At 49.9% G+C, this 21138-nt stretch overlaps 1 protein-coding gene across 4 annotated transcripts in view; it reads right to left on the bottom strand.

Moving 5' to 3' along the window:
• Positions 1 to 2394: 2394 nt before the first annotated feature.
• The window catches only part of Fkbp5 (FKBP prolyl isomerase 5), a 118297-nt gene continuing 99553 nt past the window's right edge, over positions 2395 to 21138 (bottom strand). For all 4 annotated transcript variants that reach the window (XM_006256224.5, NM_001012174.2, XM_039098819.2 and 1 more), the window contains 6 exons: positions 20510 to 20666; positions 15252 to 15342; positions 12276 to 12359; positions 8365 to 8550; positions 5550 to 5789; positions 2395 to 4498 (listed from right to left, as the gene is read on the bottom strand). In XM_006256224.5, the coding sequence (XP_006256286.1) occupies positions 4394 to 4498; positions 5550 to 5789; positions 8365 to 8550; positions 12276 to 12359; positions 15252 to 15342; positions 20510 to 20666 (863 nt within the window). In that variant the 3' untranslated portion in view covers positions 2395 to 4393. The remainder of the gene's footprint in view (positions 4499 to 5549; positions 5790 to 8364; positions 8551 to 12275; positions 12360 to 15251; positions 15343 to 20509; positions 20667 to 21138) is intronic.

Below are 21138 nucleotides of genomic sequence, written 5' to 3' on the forward strand. Positions count from 1 at the left end.
TTTACAGAGATTAACTCCAGGCTGTGTTATCATGTCTTGAAGCAAGAGTCATCCTAGGAAGATAATATTCCGAAGCAGACTTGGGCTAGAAATACTGAATTACCGTAAGAAAGGTCCAGAGGGGGCTGGGGATCTAGCTCAGTGGTAGAGCGCTTGCCTAGGAAGCACAAGGCCCTGGGTTCGGTCCCCAGCTCCGAAAAAAAGACCAAAAAAAAAAAAAAAAAGGTCCAGAGACTAGGTAAGTTTGTACCCTGTCGTCTGAGACACGCTGGTGCTGCTGGCCTGCAGTAATGCGATCTCACGTGAGAACCTTGAGGCAGCCACATCTTCCTGCATCTGGAAGGTCACCAGAGAGAGGCCCGAGTGCTTGCCTTGGGGCTTCAGGAAACGGCCATCGGTCCCCATTCCAGACTGACTTTGGGGCCGCTTTCCCACTGCTGTCCACTGCAGCTGACTCCATGGAGCACTCAGTACGTGGATCAGGTTGGCCAGGCACATGTAGATCTGCTAGTGTCTGCCTCATGAAAGCTGGATTTAAAGGCTCTGTCAGAGCTGTTCTCTCTGTCCAGATGTAGAGCTGGGGCCTGCACAGCCAAGCTGGTGGCTTTGGATTTTCTGGGTTGAAGCTGGTTCAAATTCAATTGGCTTCATCGTCAGTGTTAGGTGTCTAAAGTCACAGGGTTCTGATGTGCCACAGTGAGGGAGCACTTGAGAGCACTGCTAAGGCCGTGTGTGGACACAGCTCACTGGTCAGCATGCCTTGGAAGGCAGGCACACGGTGCTTCTGAAGGGCAGCCCGGGGCGGCGTTTCAGGCAGGACTCACCCACCCCAAGCTGCTTACACAAGGTGGGACCGGCCTGCTGAGGCGCCGCACGTGCTTTTAATTCCAGCACTTCGGAGGCAGAAGAAGGTGGAGCTCCGAGTTCAAGGCCAGCCCCGAATGTCTCAACATCTTAGGCCCGCAGAGCACGCGTAGCCAGGACTCTGGACCTCCAGGTAAAACACATCGAGCACAGGCTACCACCTGAGACGGCCACTTGTTTTATTAGTGGGAACAGGTGTTATTTCTTAAGTCAGTTAAAAAGCTGGATAACCCACTGCTAAGAAAGATTGACTTATTTATACGAGTGCTCTGTTTGTATGCTCGTCTGCACACCAGAAGAGGGCGTCAGACCCCATTACAGATGGTCGTGAGCCACCATGTGGGTGCTGGGATTTAAACTCAGGACCTCTGGAAGAGCAGTCGGTGCTCTTAACCTCTGAGCCATCTCTCCAGCTCCCCAACATGGATTTTTAACTCTGAAATTGCAAGCCTGAATAATCTCTCCCTTCTATAATCTCACCTTGGTCATGGTCCCTTAGTACAGCAATGAAACTGTGTTTAGCTTCTGAGATCAGAGGAGAGACACTGGGGTTAGGGCATGATGGCTACTGACCAAAACATTTTTCTTTTTATATGTATATTTAATCAGGGGCTGGAGAGATGGCTTAGTGGTTAGGAGCAGTGGCTGCTCTTGCAGAGGACCTGGGTTCAGTTCCTTGGGCACCACATGCACAGGGTGTGTGTATCTACATGCAGGTCAACATCCATGTGTGGTGAGTTTTGGTTTCTTAAAAATCCCAGTTACACTATGTGAATGGTTTTGTTTTTACTCCTGCGTGTGGTATGAGACTGCTTCATAGCAGCTAACTCTGATTTGCCTCGTGCTCTCACAGAGGTGTGGTTTTGCCAGCCGCAGACAGTTTCTGCACGTGTGTGACATTTGGGATTCTGGGAACTTCTCACAGGGTGTAAATGTCGGAGCTCTGAGAGGGGTTGGTGGGAGTGGGCTCCGCCAAGGAGGCCTCTGTGTCCACTGCTGCTGTTTATCACGTGAGTGTGATGGAAGCGATGAGAAGATGGGATGTTCTGACAATGAGGTTTGGACGTGACCCAAGGAAATGGACATCCCTAACCAGCAAGAAGCACTCGGAAAACATCTACGCTCCCTTCTCCTCTAACCTCCTTTCTCTCCCACCTACGGTAGGGGGTTGGAAGGACTACGTAGGAACTCAAGAACGTATTGCCAAAAAGCATGCCTAACACACATAAAGTAAAAATCATAAGAGTTTATGTTTTTTAAGTCAAACCCCGAACAAGGGAGTGGGAGAGGGGGTGGCCCAGCAGTTAGGAGCACTGACTGCTTTACAGAGGACTTGGTTCAGTTCTCAACACCCACATCTAGCCCACAACTCTCTCTACCCTCACTTCCAGGAGATTCAAAGTCCTTTTCTGGTCCCCAAGGGCAGTTGGACACAAATACTCTCAAGCACACAGATAAAAGCAAATTTTAAAAATCAAACAAAAGAAAAAAACAAAAAACAAAAACCCAAGCCACGAACAATGGAAAAAATTACTTTTTAAAAAATTTATTTAAGGAACACAAAATGCATCTAAGTAATTTTTTTTTTTTGTTTTGTTTTGAGATAGGGTCTCCCAAGTCATGGGATCAAAGGTGTGTGTCGCCATTACTCGCAGAGTCTAAGTGATTTTTTAAAAACCAAAATTTCAATGTCATCTGCTTACCCACCACTCTCTCCAGGCTCAGGGTGTGAAGACATCTTCTGATTTCTGTACTAAGTGTCTGAATGACTGAGTCAAGAGCATGCACAATCCAGTGGGCTGGGCACTTTGCCACTTCTGGCTCGGAACCCTGACCACCCTCCCGTCCCACACCAGTCTCCTAGGCCCACAGTATACACTTGGAGACAGCTGGTGAGGGTCGCCCAAGTTAGAACAAGTTTTCCTGTAAAAACCTAACTAGTTAGGCTCAAATTCCAGCACAGCCTCCCTGGCCTGCAATTCTGGTCAATACAACTGCCGACACTGCACTGCACACCAAGTCGGCTCCGGCTCAGTACCTCCTGGGGGAGCCAGGGCTCTAAAACAACGCAAGGAGGCAGAAGTGCAAAGTGTGAACTCGAGGGTCTCAGCCACGTCACAGACTCTGCACAGCTCTATCCCACCTGCTGCATGCAGACTAAAACTCAACTCCGGGAAACAAGTGACCCGTTGGTGGTAAGGTCCTGACGTGATGACTGACCGACTTACTACAGCCACACGTCTTGAGTGCGGTGGTCCTTAGGGCGGGGAGAGGGCTGTGCATGGATCCTTGGGCTGGTGGGTGTTCCCCACAGGGGTGAGGAGCAAGCCCTGCTCAAACCCATAACTCACCTGTAGGACTAAAATCCAACTCCAAAACTACTTAAGATTTGCCCTAATTCAGTGCCCAAGTTCTGGAGACTTTGGCTGATGTAGTATACAGGCTCACCGCTCCCACCAGAACAAGAAGCTGAGGCGCAGGATGAGCGAGGTATCTGCCTGTCCACCTCCAGGTACCTCACTCTGAAGAGTAATTAGTTGCCTGCTTTAAACCTCCCAGAGTTTGCCTTTCAAAACCCAAGCTACAAAGTAAAAATTGAAAAATATGTTTGCACGATAGAGGAGTGTGAAGTTCCTTCTCAAAAGTGGTACACACGCTGACAAGGAGGTAACCATAGTAATAAAGAGTAACTCATCAGTCTTAGCTGGAGACGGAGACGGAAGTCGTCCACTCTAGGCCTAGGACAAGAGCAAGCCTTAGGCTCTTCACTGCAGGGCAGAGAACGGGGAGGAGCCGAGCAGAGCTAACATTCTGAAGAGGGGCAGCGGGGAAGATAACTCACTCCGACTGCTCCCCACACCTCAGAAATTCACCCGAAACAGAAAACTGACCAGGAAAGCCCCACCTGCTGTCACTAGTGAAGGGTGTAGAGGAACGACAGAGCCCATGGACATGCTGGAGAGGACAGAAAGCCACACTCAAGTCTGAGAGGGGAGCTTGGAGGGCAGGCAAGCAGTCCGAGATTCAGCTGTGGACCTGGGCGCCCCTTGTGTGGGCTTGTGTCAGGCGAGTCAGTGCCACAGGAGATCTCATCGCCTGCCCTGCCATGCCCACTAATAGGAAAGCAGAGATCCCTGCCATGCCCACCAATAGGAAAGCAGAGATCCACTGAGTTTATTTTCTCAACGGTTTCTGCAGTGACCATAGTGAAGAACCCACAGCAGCTGGGCCCCAGGGTCACAAGGGATGCTGCGCTGGACATCAAAAGGTGACAGACTGAAATGAGCAGGACTGAGCTGCTGGCTTGGTCTCTCCACACCAGCGGCCTTCTCTGCTGTTTCCCCGGCAGTCCCCGCCCACCCCCGGCAGCAGCTGTGGTTGGTTGGGAAGCTACTGGCTTGCCATTGGCTTCCAGAATCACAGAGACTGTAACAAACCTTACACTAAACACTGTTCAGTCCTGAGTTGGGGGCGAGCCCAGTGAGGAGGGCCGAGTTCATTAGGACTCTCTTCCCTCCTTGTCGTGGCGTCATACGTGGCCTTCGGCCTTCCCTTCTCCCATGGTCTGACTCTCGTGTTTCTTGCCGGCCGCTCCTTCTACTGCCTTCTTGCTCAATGCTTTGCTGGCCTCTTCCTGAGGGGAAAGGAGGAGATGAAATGAATTAACCCCTGCCTTTCGGGATGGTTTGATCAGGTTTATGGCAAGTGTGCATGTGTGCATCGGGTGTGCACACTAGGAAGGAGGGGTGCCGCACTCTGGAGGGGCTTGTACCTCAGGCAGCTGTTGAATAACTAAGCCCTTGTGCTACTGGTAGCTGAAGATGGAGGCCAGACCTGGGACCAGAAGGAGGCTATGGGGCAAGAAGCTGGCCTGTGTTTAGACAGACCCACTGCCAGCGAGGCTCCCGAGGACAGCAGAGTGTGCAGTAAAGGCCACCACAGGGACACCTGTTTCCAATCCAAGCTGGATTCAGCTAGGAAGTATTTCTAGAAAAACAATATGGACGGGCTTAGGGTTTTTTTGAGACAGGGGTTTCTCTGTGTGTTCCTGGCTGTCCTGGAACTTGTTCTGTAGACCAGGCTCGTCTCGAATTCAGACAACTTCCTACCTCTGCCTCTACCTCCCAAGCTCTGGGATCAAGGTGTGTGCCACCACTGCCTGGCTGAATCTATCTTTTTAAAAATAACAACTCAGGGCTGGAGAGACGGCTCAGTGGTTAGAGCACTGGCTGCTCTTCCAGAGGTCCTGAGTTCAAATCCCAGCCACCACATGATGGCTCACAACCATTTGTAATGGGCTCCGATGCCCTCTTCTGGTGTGTCTGAAGACAGCTACAGTGTACACACATAGATAAAATGAATAAATCTTAAAAAAACAAAACAAAACCAACAACAAAACCAAATGAACTTGGTTTGGTTCAGATGCCTGTAACCCTAGAACTCATGAGCCAGAGGCAGGAGGACCTCTGAGATGAAGCTAGCCAGGTCTACAGAGAAACCCTGCTTTAAAAACAAAGCAGAACAAGACGCTGCTCCACCTCAGGGAGTCGGCCTCTCAGCTCTCACAGAGGGGCCGCGGGGCCTCCCAGTCCATGCCTCTGGCCACAGTGGAGTCCCTTCCTAAGTCTTGTCTCTCCCGACCTGGCCCCAGGTTAGTGCCCTCCCGGCCCAGGCAGCGGGCACACCTTGGCATCCTGCTCTGCGAACTTCTTGAACATGTTGGCGTACACCCTGCGGTCCCGCTCGTTGTGTTCCTTCGCCTTCCTCTGGCACACGGAGATCTGCAGTCTCGCTGCCTTGTTCTGAGGGTTCACCTCCAGTACTTTCTCAAAGTCCCCTTTGGCCGACTCGAACTCGTTCATGAGCAGCTGGGCTTCGCCCCTCCTGTACAAGCCTTTCTCGTTGGCGCTGTCCAGTCCAAGGGCCTAGGGACAGACGGTCACAGTTCAGAAGGGATGCCGTGACCCTTGTCGCCTCAGTGCTGAGGCAGTGCACTCACACCAGATAAGCAAGGACACCCAGCAATCAGACAGTGGCCAAACTCACTGGTTTCCAGTATTTAGTATAAAATGTCTCCAGTTCAGTGTCAAAGCCTTGACGTCCAGATGGTGTTGAGAGCTTCTGATTGGAACCGGAGGCACCTCACCAGTGAGTCCTTACTGAACTAGGGGTCACCTATGAGGTATTCTGCCTATCAGATATGTACATTCTGATTCACAACAGTAGCAAAGTTACAGTTACAAACAGGGTCTCACTATATAGACCAGGCTGGCCTCAAATGCAGTGATCCACTCGTCCCTGCCACCTGAGTGCCTGGCCCTAGAGATGTCACCTGTGTTTAAAAGGAATATCTTGTCTCTGGGTCTCTGTCCTGAGTTCGAGGAAGTGAGTGGCTTTGCTCTGCCCTGCCCTTCTGCACCTCCTGCCCATAGGACCAGGGTCAGCCAAACACAAACAGAATCCTTTGAACCAACTACAAGCCAAATTGTTCTCACAATGTGTATGTGTGGATGTATCCGTGTGGATGTAGCTGGATGCCCATCTTTGGTGTCATTCCTCAGAGCTGTCCACCTTTTTTTGAGACAGGGTCTCTAACTAGTCTGGGGTTTACTGAATAGGTTAGGCTGGCCAGCCAGTGAGCCCTGGAGATTTGCCAATCAGCTTTAGCCAACACTGATATTACCGTCTCAGGCAGCCTGGAATTAGAGTGTGAGTGTGTGTGTGTGTGTGTGTGTGTGTGTGTGTGTGTGTGTGTGTGTGTGTGTGTGTGTGTGTGTGTGTGTATGTGTGTGTGTGTGTTGGACCCCTGGAACTCGAGTTACAGACAACCATGAGCCACTGTGTGATTGCTGGCAATGCAAGCAGCACCCCTACCCACTGGGCCACCTCTCTAGCTCCTCATGCGCAGCTTTTACGTGGGTGCAGGGACAGAAGTCAGGTTCTTACGCTTGCGCCATAAGCGCTTCACTCACTGAGCCATTTTCTCCGCCCCTAAAAGTTTAGATGTGCTCATCTCTAGCACTTGTACTTCTAGTGATCTATCCTGTGGGAGCGCCCTAAACGCGTGTGGAGAGAGACACTCAACAGCTTTCTCTTATGACTCTTAGGATTATTATGAACCTTATAATAAAAACAGACATGGACACTCTTCCTGTGAGGGTCAGTGAAGTAAATCCCCACGATTCACAGAATGGTCCTTAAGGGGTTGAGTCTTTTTACACCAAGCACAGTGAGGGAGAGCCACAGAACATACTCAACTGATGTGGAAAGAGTCCTGGTTCTACATGGTAACTATGTCCCACCTTTCTCTAGTTAGTTCTTATAGTACTTTGCATTCTGGGGTTGTGTATTATATAAGTGTGTGCATGCATCTGATGTATCTGTGTATGTGTACACACACACACACACACACACACACACACACACACACACCAGAGGACAGGTGTTTTTTCTTTTACTCTCTATTTTCTTTTGAGGTCTTACAACATATAAAATGTCTTTTTTGCCATTTCACATTTATTTTTTGTTGTTCTTAAAAAATGTACTACTGGGCTAGAGAGATGGCTCAGTGGTTAAGAACACTGGCCACAGGTCCTGAGTTTAATTCCCAGCACCCACATGGTGGCTCACAACCATCTGTAATGGGATCTGATGCCCTCTTTTGGTGGACAGCTACAGTGTTTTCATATACATAAAATAAATCAATAAATCTTTAAAAAAATACATATTATTACGTTGGTGTCTGCACATGTACTGTACGAATGTTATTCCACTTGTCATGCACTTGTGTAGGAGTGTGGAAGAGGCCAGAGTTCTTCTCTTTCCCACGTAGGTCCTAGGAATCAAAGTCATCAGGCTGGGTAGCACGTGCCTTTCCAGTGAGCTATCTTCACAGTACTGTTCTGAGACAGAACCTGTTATCCCAGGGCAGCCTTGAACTCTCACTTTTCTGTCTTTGCCTCCTAAATACCAAGACCATGGCATTGATCCCTGTGGTTCTTTGAATAAGGATGGCCAACAGGCTTATATATCTGAACACTTCATCACCAGGGAATGGAACTGTTTCAAAGAATTAGAAGGACTAGGGATCAGGAAGTGTGGCTTGTTGGAGGAAGTGTGTCACTGGGGGGAGGCTGTGTGGCCCAGTGGTAGTGTTTGCCTAGCATGCACAATGCCCTGGGTTCAATCCCCAGCGCTCTCTCCCTGTCTACTCTTAGACCCAGAACCTGGGTAAAGAGGGCCACCGATGAAGACTGTTATCAACACTGTGAGCAGTTTTGTATAAAGTGCAAGACAAAGGTAGCCACAGAAAGCCCCATCCTAGCAAGCGCAAGGCCCTGGGTTTGGTCCCCAGCTCCGAAAAAAAGAAAAGAAAAGAAAAGAAAAAAAAAAAAAAAAAAAAAAAAAGAAAGCCCCATCCTCTAGGGTGTCCTGGTTCATGCTGACCATAAAGAACCTGATGGGAGCAGAGGTGGCACATGGACGGAGGTGCCCACCCACCTTGTCACAGCACTCGACAGCTTTGGTGTACTCTCTGAGCTTCAGGTAGCACATGGCCAGGTTGAGGAAGGCTGCGAGCAGGAAGGACTCCGAAGCTTTGGACTCCTTTTCTGACAAGCCGTACTCCATCTCCAGCCAGGACACTATCTTCCCGTACTGAATCACGGCCTGCATGTACTTGCCTCCCTAGGAGAAAAAAAGAGTGGCTTGTATCACTGTGGAGAGGATCCACTGATGTGAGTGTGGCCTGCCTCAGCCGGGTCCTCACATGAAGAGGCCTGCACACCAGCCCCATTCTGTCTCCTGCCTCTCCTTAGTTCTGGGGAAGCCCTGCTGGCCTGTGAGGTGGCCTGGACCAGGTTAACAGCAGAGCAGGCATTCTTTCAGCCTGACAGCAGGAGGTTGCGCCGGGGAGCCAACATTCCTCAGTCTTCCAAAGGATGGTGAGCTGTTTGGCTTATCAGACAGGAGGTGACTTGGTGCGATGGGTGGCGTCCCCATCGCAGCACTGACAGTAAACACTGGACTATGGTAGCTGGCATCCCCACACCGCAGGCCTGGGCTGTCTAAAGCAGGCTGTGCAAGTGCTCGGCTCCCAGGAGCCGTGGAGAGCAGCAGTCAGCATAGGCAGACTTCAGAGCTGGGCTGTCCCCTGGCACCATGTTATCAAAGGTGGGTGGGGCCAGAGCACCCTGTGTTGACCCATGGCAGTGGGAACACACATAGGCTGTTGGTAGCACACAGTGCACACAACCTTGGAGAGCAAACTCGATGTGTGAGGAACTGTTCTACCTTTCTCTGTTCCACCAGCCTCCTCTGCTGCACCAAGGCCTCCCTCATGCACACTAAGCAAGCACGATACCTGCCATCGCTCTCTCCAGGCCTTTATTTCATGCAGAAAAGGCCTTGCTACACTGTGAAGTCTAGTGCCAAACTTATGGTCCGTCTTCCTGTCTCCTCAGCATCCAGGGCAGTGGTTCCCAACCCACCAAATGTTGCGACCCTTTAATACAGTTTTTCATGTTGTGGTGACCCCTAAATTATTTTTGTTGCCACCTCATAACTGTAATCTTGCTAGTGCTATGAATCATAGTGTAAATACCTGATGTGCAGGGTATCGGATACGTGACCCCTGTGAACTGCTGTTTCAGAGTAACCAGACTCCACACATGCTCCTGCTGATTAGTGAGTTCTGACAGCGGTGAACAACTGAATAGTGCACATGGCGCTCGCCCTGAACAACAAGCTGTGTGGAGACAGTGTGCTTGCCGCTCCAGTGACCACTGCATGGTGGGTGGCAACTTGTGAGCCCAGAGAAAACCGGGGTAGAGGTGAGGGCTCTTCTCTGCAGCAGATTACCAGCCTGAGGACAGACAGGATGGCATAAGGGCAGCCAGACCTGAGTGCACTCAGGATGGGAGGCCAGGACACTGCAGAGCTCTCCCCACAATTCTCCAGCCCTCAAAACCAACCAGCCAGCTCAGCCACACTTCCTTCCCAAGGAGCACTAGGGGGCGCAAGATGTCCGCACACAGCAGAGCGGCCCTAGCCTTGTGGTGTGTGGTGACACCGCTACCAGTGCTTGACTCTCAGAACTGGATGGGGACAGTGCTCTCCTGCACTGCAGAGCGTTCAGAGGTGGAAAGGACCTCGCTCAGTCCCTCTGCCCGCTCAGTCCCTCTGCCCACAGCTGGAAGCCAGACAGGCAGGGGAATGAAGAGCGCAGACATACAGAGCTGGAGCCCAGGCGGCTCTGCAGTCACCCGCACTCTGCATGTGGCAAATGTCACATCAGACACCCTGGGAAGATGACGCTGGACAGAGCAGTGCAACAAAAGAAAGGCGTCTCAAGCTTTGAAGGGAGACGGAACGTGGACCGACGACAGCCCTCCCCCTCTGAAGCTGGCATGAGGCCCCTCACCTAGGATGAGGAAGGTGCCTCCAGGAAGTGCTCAGTGGGACACAAAGTTCTGGGCTAAGCCTTAGGTCAGTGGTTTTGAACCTTTCATTAATTTTTTTCCCCAACAGACTGATGTTTTGAAAGAGCTTGTCTATCGAATTACATGTTAAAAATAATGCGTTCCATATGTGTGATGACGGATGATCCAGATTTTACCCAGATTGGTCATTTTAGGAAGATTGGAAGCATGCTGAAACATACACATTGCCCCTGTAACACTTCCAGCGACCCAGGCGAGTGATCTCAGTGACAAGAACGCCACAGGCCGATTTCCAGATGCCCATTCAGGGCTCATAGCACCATCTGGGTGGCTGCTGACGAGTCAGACTTACTTAATAATTTTGTTACAAATACACACTGCCCCTGCCCGTGTTCCTTTTGAGGTAGCTACAGCCCCACGGTTCTGCAGGTCCCACATGGAGTCTACCCTCCAAACCACCCAGGTAAGGCCTTAGATGTGGCAGCATCTCTCAGTACAAGGCTCATGAAGAGCTGCTTCAGGCCTCTGCTTTATAGTGCTGTTAAAAAACCAACCAACCAACCAACAAAAACCCCAGTGAACTGTGTTAAACACTGCAGCTAAAGAAAGAAAAGCAAAGGACACTTGGGCTCCCTCCACACTCTGTAGTCCAGGCTGGCCTCAAACTCACAAAGATCTACTTGCCTCTGTCTCCAGAGCCCTGGGAGTAAAGGTGGGCCAACAAAGTTGCTCTGGCTTGGATTTCCTCACAGACCAGAGTCAGCCGCTTCTGCAACGTCACCCAGCCCAGCGGAAGACTGCCCGCTCCGAATTCTCATCACGAAGGCTGGCGGCAGCGGGCACAGCACCCTGAAATTTCATTTCTTGAATGTGGGCCTCGGCCCTGTGGGACAAAGGCCTGGTTCCTGAGGACAGGGCTCTGGAGGAGCAGTGGTCCTCTGGGCAGCTGCAAGAGGCGTCACATCACTATGGCCATCACAGGGCTCCGTGCCTTTCTCCTCATCACGTTCTTGGGAAGGCCAAGCCTGGTCATCCCTGGATGCTCTGCTACCCACGCCAGTCTCAGGCCTGCCTGTACCCAGCCAGGACCAAGCAGGGCATCTCCCCTTGCTGTTCAGTAATGGCAGCACAGGTAAGTACTGACGGACTGCTCGATAAAACCTCATCAAAGATTTATTCTGATGAAATTTGCTGTGAAAGCCGCTGTTTCAATTTAAAGAGCAAAAAAGAGGTTTTTTTAAAATTTTTTTTAGGATGTTTTTATTTTTATGTTTATTTTATGAGTACTCAGCACATGCACACCTGCACGCCAGAGGAGGCATGGATCCCATCACAGATGGTCATGAGCCACCATGTGGTTGCTGGGAACTGAACGACCTCTGGAAGAGCAGTCAGTGCTCCTAACCGCTGAGCCACCTCTCCAGCCTGAAAAGATTTTTTTCAATTAAAAATTACAGTGAAAAAAAAAAAAATCGGGAGACTTGTCTGCACCATAGTTACATAAAAACAAACACAGCATGGTAACCTGGGAGAAATCATTCAAAGTGATCTGCAGAATCTGCAAGTGCTTCTCAGTCACGTGTCTTAGGGACTGATTGTCAGGGGAGAAGTGTGGTGTGGAGCCTGCCCCTGTGACCTCTGACCTGTAACACACCTCCATTCTTTCTCTGCTCACAGACAACAACAACCAGGCTGCTCTAGGCCTTGAGTGGCTCAGGGGAGCGAGCCAGGTCTGGTCTGCTTCGCTCCGTCTGCTCCTAAGGATGCTCCGTCTGCTCACAGCACACAGAAGAGGCACCTGTGTTAGCTCCTGCATGAACTCACTGTTCCCTAATCCTCAGACAGGACACAGCAGGCCTGGAAAACCTGAGGAAGTCTTACCAACAAGGTGAATGCAGAGGGGGCCCCAGCATGGCTCCTGGATACCGGGTAAGTATCCGACACGGAAAGGACTTACAGAGACTCACACACCTTGAAGTACACCGTTCCCTTTTCTTTGACAATGGCAGCCTGCTCCAGTTTTTCTTTGGTGTCCATCTCCCAGGATTCTTTGGCCTGTGTACAGATTTGTGGCAACAGTTAGATGAGCAGAAGAGCAAATATACCAGCTGATGCCTGGAGGACCAACGGCAGCCATCTCTACAAGATCTCAAACTCAGAGACACTGGCAGGTACAACTGTGTGCCACTGCCCAGCCACCAGCAGCCCAGTGCGCTTGGCCCTCCACTGAGCGTTCCTGTGTGGCTCCTGAGCTGTGCTCTGACCCATACGGTCCAAGGGGACGAACAGGTAAAGCACAGCCAGGAGCACAAGCACTGAGCTCTCTCAAAGACTGCACTTTTAGGGTGACAGAGCAAAGCCTCGAGGGGTGGAAGGAGCCCTCCTTCCCTCCCTCCTTCCCTTGAGCTTCCCCACTATAGGGCTGCTGTCGTGTGAACAGGTCGTTTCTGCCCAGCTTGTTTTCCACCTCTAAGTGAAATTAGTGCTTCTGGTTTGGACCAAGCCGCACATGCACAGAGCATGTCTAAAATGCCAGGTCAGGCAGCTGTCTCCTCCTCACACGGCCAGATGTGTCATGGCCTCTAGCAGTACCAGTTTGCAGGTGTGGACCTGGGGAATTTCTTTTCACCTCCCCGCCCCCCACAACACTGCATGTGTATTAGGCAAGCCTCCTTTACTCTGTAGCTGGGGTTGACCTTGAACTCTGGATCCTCCTGCCTTCGCTGCCCAAGCGCTAGAATCATGGGAGGGCATCACTGTATCAAAGGAAGACTGTGAAGACAGCTCATACAAAACCGTCACCATCCCCTGCTGCTTTGTCTCAGGCACACTCCACTCTCCAGAACAGCACATACAGGCCTTGGGGCACACACAGCTCTGGGGCTATCGCTCAGTCAGACAGTCTTTGCCTTGCACACTCGAGGCCCCAGCACTGACACAGAAATGAGCAGCTGGATTAAGATCACAAAACCAACAGGGTCTCTGTTCTGCTCACTCACTCAGCAGATTCTCTCACCTTCCTCTCTGCCGGCTTAGTTATCCAAAAGCCTAGTTAACGAGGGCCAGCTACATTTTCAAACTGGTTTCGGTGTTGAAAAACATTACACTGTGTGCACCTGTGTGAAGGGCACGTCTCCCTCTCTCCCTCTCCAACATTTTTTTTTTTAGTTCTTTTTTTCGGAGCTGGGGACCGAACCCAGGGCCTTGCGCCAAGCGCTCTACCACTGAGCTAAATCCCCAACCCCAACATTTTTTTTTAAAAAGAATAACCATCTTGGGGGTGGAGAGATGGCTCAGTGGTTAAGAGCACTGACTGCTCTTCCAGAGGTCCTGAGTTCAATTCCCAGCAACCACATGGTGGCTCACAACCATCTGTAATGGGATCCGATGCGCTCTTCTAGTGTATCTGAAGACAATGACACTGTATTCATATGTAAAATAAATTAATCTTAAAAAAAAGGAATAACCATCTTTGTTTATTTTTTCTCATATTTTTCTGACTTGAAAAAACCTTACTGAAAAAAATTTCATACAATATACTAATTTTTATAGACTATTCTTACTTATTATTATTGTGTACTCGTGTCACTGAATGTTTTGAGACAGTGTCTGTCACTGAACTTGGAGCAAACCAACTGAATAGGCTGGCCAGCCAGTCCCAGGGTCCCTCCTCTCTGCCCCTGCACATGCCTCCGTGTCAGGCGACACCCTCTGCTTCAGCCAGTGGAGCACTGGGGTTATAAGTGCCGCACTGCTGTCTCTGGCTTCTTTTCCATTCTACAAGGCAGGGGACTAAGTCAGGTGGACTGGAGAAAACAGCAGAGGCTCACAGGTGAGTGTGCCCAGACTCCAGCTGTGCTCGTGTGGGGCGATGTGACAGCAGGCACTGCCTCGAAAACACGGGAGGGCAGAGGGTCTTCTACAGAAAGGGCAGGGAAGCTCCGGGCTTTCATAATCCCGTGCCAGTCTTTTCTCCCTCTTAGCAATTGTCCTTGACAAAATCAGGACTGAGTTTAGAGTCCTTCAGAAGCAGTCACCTCCAAACACGCAACCGTATGACAAGAGCATGTGTTGGGGAACATGACGCTGAAAGGGACAATCCCACTTTTTTTCTCCCAGACTTACAAAGAGATAATTTCTTTTGGAAATCTACTATACTAGAAAAGGTCACATTTCTAGTGAAAACTTAGTGTACAGAACATGGGGTGATTTCGTAGGAATAAAAAGGGCAGTCCCTGAGGGGCTCGGGGAAGGGGGATGCTGGTCACTCGAGACACAGCTGACGATGATCACTTCCTTAGCTTATGGGACACTCTCTGGCCAGTGAAGAACAGCTGGGAGCCTCCAGCGATGGCCCTGGGCTGGAGAACATCCAAGGAGGCACACCAGTCTGGGGGCCATGGCAAATTCCCTCTCCTGACTTTGGATGGGAATGAAAAACAGCCTGGGTAGCAGGTTTGTTTCTTGTCCCGAGTTGCAGCTGCTGGCCCTGAGGCAGAGACGTTGGGATCGTAACCTGGAGCCCCACTGGAGGCCTCTTTGTAACTCCTATGGAGTGTCCAATCCGCTCAGCACTGAAAAGCTGCACCCCAAGTCCCCGAAGGAACTGCTTGGCAGAACGTGAACTTTTTTGTCCACAACTCAGGAGAAAAAGTACAAAAAGAACAAGCCTAGGAACAAGTAAGGGAACAAGTCTTGGACTCTACCCAAAAGTTAAAACAAAACAAAACAAAACAAAACAAACAAACAAACAGAAAAAAGAGAGAACACTAGCTCCTCTCCATAGCAACTGTGTCCTGTCAGCTTTCTGTGCGCTGAGCACACGTGTGGGCGGGACAAGTCTCAGGCAAAGGAAAGCGCAGAAGCAAACGCCAGTTAGCTGAACAGCTAAGTGGCACTTCAGGAGAGGATGGGAAGCCCACGATTCCGGACGCACTGGGCTCTCACCTTTTCGAAGCTCTTCAGTGTGACTTCATACATAAGCTCAGCATTGGGTTCGATGCCAAATTTAGGTTTCCCCGCTTCTCCAAAACCATATCTGAAACGGAGAATAAAAAACAAGACTTAGGAGAGCTGGTGTGTCCCAGGTACTTCCTGTGGTGTTCTGAGGGTGGGGTCACTGCTGTGGTCTCCTCGGTTCCCCTGCACATGTCCTGCACTGCCTGGGATGGTGGGCTCCACGTGCTGCTCCACACGGATGCCGACTTCAGACTTTCCTGTTTGGTTACACGACAGAAAGGACATTCCTATAACCATTATAGTAGCAACACAAAGGCTTCTAAGACCCTTGTTATTTTATTACTATTGTTCTGCTGTTCTGTGTCACTTCCATACTTGTATATAACACATCTCTTATTTTACCCCAGCTCCCTCCCTACTCCCTCCCCAAGTCCCCTCCAGCTCTCATGGCCTTTTCTTGTGTGACACCCACTGGGTTTGCTAAAGATTCTGTTTTACTTTAAGGCAGCGTCACCTCCCAAGAGCACCACCTCCAATCAGAAAAACCAAAGAGGGCAACACACTAGCAAAGACAACAGATCTCATGATATTAAACCCTCTGGGTATTAAAGATTTTAAAAGGCACAAGTGCACGGTAGCACGCAGCTTTAATCCCAGCACTTGGGAGACAGAGGCAGACGGATGGATCTCTGAGAGTTCAAGGCCAGCCTGATCTACTAATCAACTCCAGGACAGCCAGGGCTTGTTACACAGAGAAATACTGTCTTGAAACACAAAACAAAAATTATTTTAAAAGGCACAGGCACACTGACAACCAGAGACAACACACAGTCAAACCCAGCCCTCACTCAGATGCTAGCTTATACTTCTGTGGTTATCCTGCTTCAGATGCAGTAAATACCCTTCAGCCAAAACATATCAGTTAAAAAAAAAAAAAAAAAAAGACCAAATAAAACCCAAGGTTACACAAATGTCATTGTAAGGGTCAGGGTCTTGCTATGTAGCCCAGGCTGTCCTTCAACTTGTGGCAATCCTCTGGCTGCAGCCTCCTAGGTCCTGGTTTCCTGGAGTACCCACCACACATAGCTCTTCCAACCTTGTTCTGGGGCACTAGTTCAAATCAGATGTCATCTGCCAGAACAGGTCGCATGGAGCTCTGTCTGTCTGCTTTGGTGTCTCCCAGCAACTAGAACAATGCCCCAACCGGGAACAGTGGCACACATCTGAATTCCCAGTACTTGGGGGCAGAGACAGGTTGATTTCTGTGAGTTCCAGGATAGCCAAGGTTACATACAAATAGAAACTGTCATAAAAACCAAAAGGTTAGAAAAAGGAGATCAACTGTCAGCACAAGAGCAAGAAGTTTACTGGACACTAAGCTTGTTTATCTGCTGTGGCCAAACAACTCTTGAAATGTGAAATGGCAGAAACGGTTCCGTTAGCTCAGACTTCATGCCCTGGTTTGGAAGGTGTCAAACTGGTTGGGGACCGCAATGCCCTGCCCTGGTCTTCTCTGGTGCTAAGGAGGTGGGAGAGAACGCATACCACGCTGCACATGCCTCTGCTCTACCTCTCCTTTGAACTTTCCAGGAAAATCCACTTCCTTTCTCACTTCCATTGTTATACAAGAAAAGGCGCAGCTGGAGCAGAGGCCCACAGATGCCTGGGAAGAACTGAGTGTGGCAGCTTTATCACCGCGCACAGGCTGTCGCCAGCAGAGGACTAGAGGAAAGGGTGCACATCCCCGGAGAGTGAGTGTGTGTGTGTGTGTGTGTGTGTGTGTGTGTGTGTATGTGTGAGAGAGAGGGGGAGAGTGTGTGTGAGTGTGTGAGTGTGTGAGAGTGAGTAAGAGTGTGTGAGTGTGAGTGTGTGTGTGTGAGTGTGAGAGAGAGAGAGAGAGAGTGTGTGTGTGTGTGTGTGTGTGTGTGTGTACATTGCCTGTTGTAAATAAGAATGGTCTCTCACTGCGAAGGAGGCAGACAGGTGGGCACTTTGTAAGTCTGTTGCTGAAAGCATGTTGTCATTGGCAGTCTCTGCTAAGTAGGGAAGAATGTGACAGATGACCTGGCATCACTTTGGAACCATGTCACTTACCTGTTTCCCCTTTGTCAGGGGAACATTTAACAATGCCTAGAATTGCTACTGGATGGCAGGTAGGAGTCAGAAATATTACTGCACATCCTTATGGGACAAGGGCAATCCTTTTCTGCCACAACCAAAATCCACCACAAAACATCCACAGTACCAAGGACGTTAAATCTGTCTAAAAGTTCCACCATGGGGGTACCGGGTGTGGTACGGGACTGGGTATGGAGAATGAGGGACTGGCCTAGAAGAGGCACAGCCTGGCTATTAACCAGTGGAAGTAGAGATTAGAGAAGACTATTTGTACCATCTCTCCTGGTTAAAGCAAAGTACTTCTGTCAAGACTGGAGGAACACATCTCCCAGGAAAGACCTGGGTGCACAGCCATCCCTTCTGGGAACCGCTAGCCTGACTTGTGTTAACACAAAGATGCCTGACTTATGCTGGGCAAAGTTGGGCCTGACTGAAAACTAAATCATCAGAAATGGAGTCCAGAGTCAGCGCCCCTGACAGCAGCTGCCTTGGAGGGCAGCTACACACAAGGCGAGAAGGGAGGGACAGGCCTGCCGTGCACAGCGTGAACGCCCTCACGCCGGACAGATGAGAGAGCTGAGGCCAGAGACATGTGCTTCCTGAGACGTCACACGGAGGCAAGAACAAGCTCAGACCTTACTGCTCTGAGGAAACTAAAGCTGAGACACACGGCTCCTAATTAGCCTGTGCCTTGTCTGTTACAAATCAGGCATAAAGAGAGATGAAGGGAAGAGTTAAAGTTATCAGACTTAACGTAAACAGAAACCAGTCACAACATTTAGTTGTTTATCTGAGGAGATCAGCAAATTTTTAAAAATTGAGAAAAAAATCCCTGAGGGTGAAAGGCCTCGAAGGGCGTGTGACCCTTGCCCCAATGTTTTAAAGAACACTACCAAGAAAAGATGGTGTTCCAGGGAGAGAGAAACTTGGATCCTTTATTAATTTCTTATGAAAATGCCCCGCCGAGGAGTCTACGGATGTCGTCAAGACGTGAGGATGCAGTGGGGGAAGGGTGGAAACACAGCAGACACTGCGTATAAACTCCATCTGCATTTTACAGCAACCCTGACTCACTCGGGCCTCCGACTAGGACAAGCCGATGTGTGGTATGCACACAAACCACTCTTGGTGCACAGGGATGCTCTATCTACACGGACAGCATGGCGCAAGCGCGTGAGACAGCAGGGAAAGCACTGCACAGGACGGACTGGCAGAACCTGATGTGCTAACAATGCCTTGGAGATACACTAATTCGTATGCGCTCACACTAGGAGAACTGGTGTCTGTAGGGAGCGGTGTGGTCTAAAAAGATGGCGCCGACAACCGGTACTCGATTGTGGTAAACACCCGTGCAGCGCATGTGTTGGCATGCCTCCGGCAGCTACCAGGCCGGGGCGATATCATGCTAATGAGGTGCTTCATGAGCACCTTTGCTGCTCGAGGTCCCCGTATCAACAATGAGGTGGTCCTGCAATAAAGGCTGTTGAGAAGAATCCGACAGTGTTGTGTCTTCCTTGCTGGCTGAGGTGGGCGCGACAGGTGTCTTTTACGTCTTTTATGCCTTGGAGATACACTAACATATATGCGCTCACACGAGGAGAATGGATGTCTTTTATGTCTGAAAAGATTTGAAAACTGTAACAGCTAATGGGCAGGGCGGGCCGTGTGCTAAGAGATTTGCCTCATTACTCCCTCCACTTGGGCCTCTGCAACTCTGCAAGGCTTGGGGGAGTTAGGTGACTTGCTCAGGTGCACCACTGGCAGGCTGCAGAAAGCAGGACTCAGCCACGAACGGCTAACCGTACACCAGCAAAGAACTAGCCGCACCAATAAACAGGACGCACTGTGATTCGCTTTGCTGATAAAGTTGGGGCATCTGCTCTCCGAACGGTCTACCAGGGAGGTTAAGGCTTAAAGATCTGGGTCGTGTGTTTCTACACTCGGACTTTACAGAACCATCTTTACAGAGGTGACCTGTGAGACCAGACCTTAGACACTAGAGTGTGGCACTACTATAATTTTGGAATGGAAGATTAAACATGATTAGAAAACTTTAATCCCAGCACCTGAAATCAGAGGCATGCAGATCTCTGAGTTCAAGGCCAGCCTGGTCTACATATTGAGTTTTAGGGCAGTCGGGGCTACATAGTGAGAGTATATCTCAAAGAAAAAAAGACTCGGAACTGCAGGTTATGGAGAGCCCACTATGTAAGTGAGAGCAGCTCTTTCAATTAAAAAGAAACAGCTTCGGGGTTGGGGATTTAGCTCAGTGGTAGAGCGCTTGCCTAGGAAGCGCAAGGCCCTGGGTTCGGTCCCCAGCTCCGAAAAAAAAGAACAACAAAAAAAAAAGAAACAGCTTCATCACAGAGTGAACTGCAGCAAACCCTCCAAGGCAAAGGCAAAGGACAGGACAAAAGCACTGAATTCCGACTGGTGAGTGCAGCCCAGACTCTCAGAATCCTAGCAGAGGCCACCGCCTGCGGTGCCACCTGGGAGGCCACTCTGAGCAAGGAGATGCACTTGCACGCAGGCACACTCCTGCATCCTCCCAGGGGCCCATTTCTCAAGATAGAAGAGTTGAATTTATGGTATAATTTTAGATCTAAAAATAATAGGAAGCGTGTTCTCACAGGAGACTGTCACGCTGGATGGCTCTAAGCTTGGCAGTGCTAATGGCCATCCTTATGACGGGAAAAAGTTAGGCAAAAATGAGTCATCCCCGCTGCCTTTAGATCCAGGAAGAAAAGCTGGCTTTCTGCCTTCAGGGACTCCACATAAGAATGTGGCATGGATTCAAGTGGTAGTAAGCCATGCATCACTGCGATTCCCAACACCCTTCTGATGAGTTCAGAGACAAGGGGAGCGAGGGGTCAGAGGAAAGAGCCAAGCCCTGCTGAGGTGGCATCCTGGCAGCTGACAAATCAAACCCAGGGAGACGGACTGTCCTGTTCTTAAACATACTTCAGCTGAGCCAACGCACTTGTAAGCTTCTCTGGCGGGATGAGGCCCCAAACTCCAGACTATAGCCCAACAGCGAATCAAAGCGCTGAGAGAGCGAGCGAGAGCGGGCGAGCAGTCCGAGGCCTTCAGACAGCCTCACCGAGCACTGAAACGGGCTTCTTACTTACTGTGGTCCAAGATACAAAATGCACTGCTCTTCCCTCTGCATCTTCTCCAGGGCCTTGTCGATCCCAATTGGAATGTCGTGGTCTTCTCCTTCGCCAATGACGAACACCACATCCCGGCAGTCAAACACCCTTCCAGCACAGCAGCCTTCCAGGTGGACTAAGGGGAAGACACGGGACAGTCACACACTACCCCTCAGCCCCGCCTGTCAAATGACTGGCTCACAGTGGTGCAGTGATACCATTTCCCCTACAGTTCATAAGACACACAGTGTCTTCCGGAAGCTCTGCCCACCTAGTCTGAAAGGTTTGTTTTCCATTTTAAGTTAAGTGGAAAAGTATTTTTTCCAGTTTAAGTTAAATGTATCCTTACTAATTTTCTTACCTGTGACACAGGGTTAAGATGCACTGGCTCATTTAAACACACCATTAGGAGAATGCCATATATCTAGTATTGAATATCTACAATGGCTTAGCCATCTCTAACAGTATTTTGGTTTGAGATGCTGGGCAAAAGTACATAAACAAGAAATATAGCCTAGGACTCAATGCTAGTTCTCCAATACTGCATACATGTTAGATGAAGGTCATACGCTCTTTCTACATAGTAGCTCAGGCTGCCCCAAACTCTT

Source organism: Rattus norvegicus, chromosome 20 (assembly GCF_036323735.1).
Source record: "Rattus norvegicus strain BN/NHsdMcwi chromosome 20, GRCr8, whole genome shotgun sequence".
Lineage (NCBI taxonomy): Eukaryota > Metazoa > Chordata > Mammalia > Rodentia > Muridae > Rattus > Rattus norvegicus.